Source organism: Penaeus vannamei, chromosome 12, assembly GCF_042767895.1.
Source record: "Penaeus vannamei isolate JL-2024 chromosome 12, ASM4276789v1, whole genome shotgun sequence".
Lineage (NCBI taxonomy): Eukaryota > Metazoa > Arthropoda > Malacostraca > Decapoda > Penaeidae > Penaeus > Penaeus vannamei.
In genome coordinates this window covers 28,733,717-28,738,716 of record NC_091560.1, presented here as the reverse complement: position 1 = coordinate 28,738,716, position 5,000 = coordinate 28,733,717, and the positions used below count along the sequence as shown (strand labels likewise).

At 38.2% G+C, this 5,000-nt stretch overlaps 2 protein-coding genes across 2 annotated transcripts in view; one reads left to right on the top strand and one right to left on the bottom strand.

Annotated features, from left to right (window-relative positions):
* The window catches only part of LOC113817460 (tektin-3), a 5,009-nt gene extending 2,039 nt beyond the window's left edge, over nt 1-2,970 (bottom strand). The window contains exons 1-6 of the mRNA XM_070128428.1: nt 2,601-2,970; nt 2,211-2,350; nt 1,167-1,248; nt 772-1,004; nt 561-670; nt 172-320 (exon numbers count right to left, since the gene is read on the bottom strand). Of these exons, the coding sequence (XP_069984529.1) occupies nt 172-320; nt 561-670; nt 772-1,004; nt 1,167-1,248; nt 2,211-2,350; nt 2,601-2,713 (827 nt within the window). The 5' untranslated portion in view covers nt 2,714-2,970. The remainder of the gene's footprint in view (nt 1-171; nt 321-560; nt 671-771; nt 1,005-1,166; nt 1,249-2,210; nt 2,351-2,600) is intronic.
* A 474-nt stretch (nt 2,971-3,444) lies between these two features.
* The window catches only part of Nubp1 (NUBP iron-sulfur cluster assembly factor 1), a 23,229-nt gene continuing 21,673 nt past the window's right edge, over nt 3,445-5,000 (top strand). Inside the window, exon 1 of the mRNA XM_027369539.2 lies at nt 3,445-3,544. Coding sequence (XP_027225340.1) covers nt 3,514-3,544 — 31 coding nt within the window. The 5' untranslated portion in view covers nt 3,445-3,513. The remainder of the gene's footprint in view (nt 3,545-5,000) is intronic.

Sequence of the window (5,000 nt, the reverse complement as noted above, 5' to 3'; positions counted from 1 at the left end):
AGGAGTGTTTAGAGTTATTAATACTGTTGTATCGGATGTGAAGCTGATAGCTGAACTTAGTTAACTTTTGGGCAACCTTCGCACAAATTTCTGGGTAAATTAGAGTTCATCCTTTGAAGAGAATGAAATGAACCTATTTTATAATCAAGAGTTGCAGTTCATCTCACTTACGTGTTGTCCACCCTCTCTATTCCCGGGTAATAAGTGATGCCCGCAGAGTGGTTGTGGAGGCTATGCTGGGTATGGTCGATGGTAAGTGCATGATTCTTGTTCATGGTGTCATGCTCCAAATCCTGTCGGGCTGCCCTGTTCCGACTTAGCTGCTGACAGAGTGAAACTGTCTAGATTTTGTCTAAATAGGGTATTCCATGATTTTACGGTTCCTCTTGTATTTTGGCACAAACGAAACCGTAAATATTTACATGTCTGACCAACTTTTCCATCCCAAGCTTTTACATATTAGTAAAAATATTTCAAGAAGTAACATAACAATCGTCATTACGCAACAGTACATCATATGTACGTGATGCATGATCAACATGCGCAGTTCAAGTGCAAACCTGGAGATTGACACGATCCAGGAGGTTCTTCATCCTGGCTTGGCAGTCTTTGATGGTGTCCACTTCCCTCAGGAGCGATTCCTCCGGCTGATCTCGCACCAGGTCGATACCTGGTCAGTAAATTGAGATATAGAAAAGGTAACAGCATTTCCAAAATTCACATCAACTATCATATATCAATATTTAGATACGATGGGTCAATGTAGCGCACCCTGGCGATTTTCCCTGAAGTAGAGGCATTCCTTGGTCACGTGCAGCGGGTTTTCCGTGTCCCTCAAAGCATGCTCAAGGGCCCTTCGGGAGTCATTAAGGCGATTGGTCTCTGCCAGCATTCGGTCTAACTCCTGCATGAGTTCGCTCCTCCAGAAGGTGATATCGCTAACGCGCTCCCCCAGGCGCTGAGAGCTCTCGCGCTGGGCGATGTTGGTTCGGTCGTACGTGTACCTGTACATCAGAAGAGGTATTGAAACGCTGTTGATAATGTTTAAACAAATATCAAGGGCACATGAAAATCCCAATGTTAACAAACATCCTAAAATAGATTGTTACAAGCAAACTACAATAATGATCACCTTTTGCAATTACTCTAAGTGCAACTGTTCTTACCCAACAAGCCGCACCGCATCATCCCGCACCCTCTCCGAAACGCCGCGGGTGCTGTCGGCATCGCTATAATGGTTCAGATTACCTGCGGGAGGTGTGTAGGTGTGAATGGCCAACCTAAGGAATCAAACATCTCGAAATACAGAACTTTAAAAGGGTGTAGAAAATTTAAATGATTTAAAAAAAGTATCGTGAAAAGAAATCAAAGTAGCGAAAGTTAGCTATGGAATAACATATTATCGATGTGAAATGCCAAGTGCATCATTGGACATGAAAAGACGAGGTGGTAACATAAAACGAAATACGAACGAAGAATACAATTGAAGTCAAGAAAATGGTTAAAATACACCGAGAATAAAAAACAGTACGGCTCCAAGGTGTCTCTAGGGTAGAGTCCTTAATCTGGGGTCCATGGACCTTAGGGGGTTTATGGGGATCCGTGAGGATCATATTTAAATTGACATTTATTTTAGTGCTTTTTTGGATTGTTTGAGACAATCAAAACAATAAATCAAGTACATTATACAAATTGCATGCAAACGTGTTTATGTGAATATTTCTGGGGAAGGGGATCCATATCTTTCTTCAGGGTCTGAAAGGGGTCTGTGACTCCAAAAAGGTTAAGAACCACTGTTCTAGGGACATAAGAGAAAACGTATTCTTAAAGGAAATAAAAGTCTGGACGAAGGACTGATACCATAGTATCATATAGTGAAACAAACACAACTTAGGGAAAATCAAAATCATGAATACGCCGTAAAATATGGTTGCTTACAATTTCTTGACTGGCTTACCTGAAATTAATTCCTTTTTTTTTGTAAATATATCCAAAATGTTAAATAAATAGGCTTGGCTACTTAGTTTATGAAATCTAGCAAATACTAAACCCACTGGATTCATTCGTGGTCTTAAACCCTTAGCTGCGGCCAGAGCTTTTGTCGACATAACATCACCGAATCTTTTTGTCTTCCACGTCCTGTTTGGCTGATGTAAAACAGGCAAATGAAAGAAAACATTGAAATCGCTATAAAGGATTAAAGACGGTACTCTGTGACCAGTCTGCGGGCGTGTAACGGGTTTTCATGGTCGCAGTGGCTGACGTGAAGATGTTCGGGAATCTGACCGAGTCCAACACGCGGCTCTCGGTGGGGTAGGAGCGGCTCAGCGTCGGTGGTACCAGGGATAAACTGGGGGGAAATGGCAGTAATTCTAAGTTGCAAACTTGGTAGCATAAAATGGATTTGTATTGGTTCTCCTACAGATTCTCCGGCTATTTCACAGTCCCTCTTCTTTAGCAAGGCACACTGAACCGACAGTTTGTACCAATTTCATGATAACCTGAGTTTGATTTTTGGGTGAAATAAGCACCAGCGTATATCCAAAGATTATAGGTCTCAATGACAGCAATGAAGCGCACAAGGAATTATAGCAACTCACCTCTGTTCAAAGGGCCTTGTGTCGACCGTCTTCATGGCAACGGTCTTGTTGAGAGCCGCTGGAGGTTGGTGGTACAAGGCAGGAATTCCCGCCATGCTGATTCCGCCGCTCATCGTTGTTTACCTTTCTCGCTGTAATGGTCGAACTCTTGTACTCTACAACCGTTTTACTTCACTGTGGTTTTTAGAGACTTTGTCACTTGTATATATATAATATTAATCGTTCAGTCGACACTTATTTTGTTTTGAAGATTTTACCTACTTCTCTTCGTTTTATGACTCGATGTCCAGCGCTGAATCTCCGCCTAATCACTTAGGGCAAGTTTATTTTTCCCTTCTTTACTTCTTTCTTTTCACAGGTAGCTGTTTGTCTAAAGAAACATCTGTTATTTGAAAGAAAGAAGCAGTCAGAAAAGAAATTATGCTCTCTGGTATATTTATTTATACAGAATAATACTAAAAATATGAGTTAGGAGATACATACACACACACACACATATATGCATGTGTGTGTGTGTGTGTTTATGTGTGTGTGGCTGTACATATGTATATACATATATACATACATACATACATATATATATATATAATCACACACACACACAGACACATACATTATATATATACACGTGTGTGTGTATATAAATAAATAAACATATATATATATATATATATATATATATATATATATATATATATATATATATATCATATCTATTATATATATATTATATCTATTATATATATATATATATATATATATATATATATATATATATATATATATATATATAAGTGTGTGTGTGTGATAGCACATATGCAAAAATATAAATCTCAAAGATTGGCGGTGAAGCAGTCACAATGCGCATTCAGAATTTCAATTGTTTCCGACCAGCTGGTAGCAGTAAACAAACATGAGCTCTGTGCCACAGGACGCCCCTGAACGTAAGATAAGAATCTGTAAATGATTATTGATATATGGTGTGTTTGAGCTATTCCGTTTGACATTACTCTTATAAGCACTTAGAGAAAGAAAACATACAAATCTATCAATATGTAATATTTAGGATAAGGCAGAATTCATGAAAGATTCACTGCTGCACATCATCCAGGTTAATCACGATGAATAAGCATAAATTAAACTGTAAATTCTAAAGAATTTCAAGGAGAGTCATGTTCTATGAGAAGAGGGATTATGAATATCGCAATGATTTGTCAGGTTGTGTTATGTTATATAATGAAAACTAATATTCTCACAGTGAGCTCCTAGACTAGACTATTTTTCTGGTGCGGAGAATATTACATTTTTTCATGTGCAGAAAACATCATTTTGTCTACCTCTGCACAGATGAATCTGCAGATGGATGATGAAACAAGTGCGTGGAAATGTCAAAAGAATGTAATACGCGGAAGATGATATAAAGAAGAACTAAGTATGCGTGGAAAGTTCCTCGAGAAGTACATTTGCATGGACAGAATTTGACCAAATAATTTTTGTGCGGGGAACACATTCTACAGTTTGGGTGAACTCTGGTATTTGAATTAACAGACCTCACTAAATAGGAAATTATGATAAGTACCGGGAAAAATGTATAATTATTAGGAAAAAATGTGAATTGCTCAAGTTTTTATGACATATCCTTATATTAGGTTACAATAGTGAGCATCTATTTTGTAGGAACCTTTTATTCCCTGATGGATGTTCAGAATAATCTGCAATGGATTCCAGGAAATGCTTTTTGGTTAATCTTTATGGTATGAATGCACTAAGCTAAGGTAAATTGAAGATGGTATTCTTGTAGAGGACAAAAAGTTGTAATCATCAGTTTAAGAAATTATCTTTAGTCGTCCACAGCCTAAGTCCACTTGGTGCTCCCGAGTTTCAGCTCTTTCTTTATGTGCACACTGAGGAGAAGGCAAAATCTAATGGAGGGATGTCACGGCAGAACCCCCATCAACTTTCCCCTTGGGCAATGATCAAATGGCACACCCAGTCATGGCAACCTAAATTTTTTAATAAATTTTGTGAAGTAGAGTGGGGGGACTTTGTCTCAGGCGAGTGCATCCACACTGTAAAGAATTACTACCTTTTTTCTTGTAGTTATATTGGCTGCAATTCATCCAAATCTACTTGAAGTCTGCTGTGATTAATAACTAATTGCCTGCATTCAGAAATACAGCACCATGATGGTGTAGCCTCAATTAATCACCGTATCCTTTGTGCTTCAGCAATTGCCAGTTTAAACCTCCATCATATATAATCTCGAAAGGTAGTGTTTAGATTAGTTCCTTATTTGACAGTTAATCACCAAGGTCTGCAAGCTCTATTGGTAAATATTTTATATTAAGTCTACTTAAAATTCATCAGATTTGGTATCAGTGGATCCTTATCCAAATAACA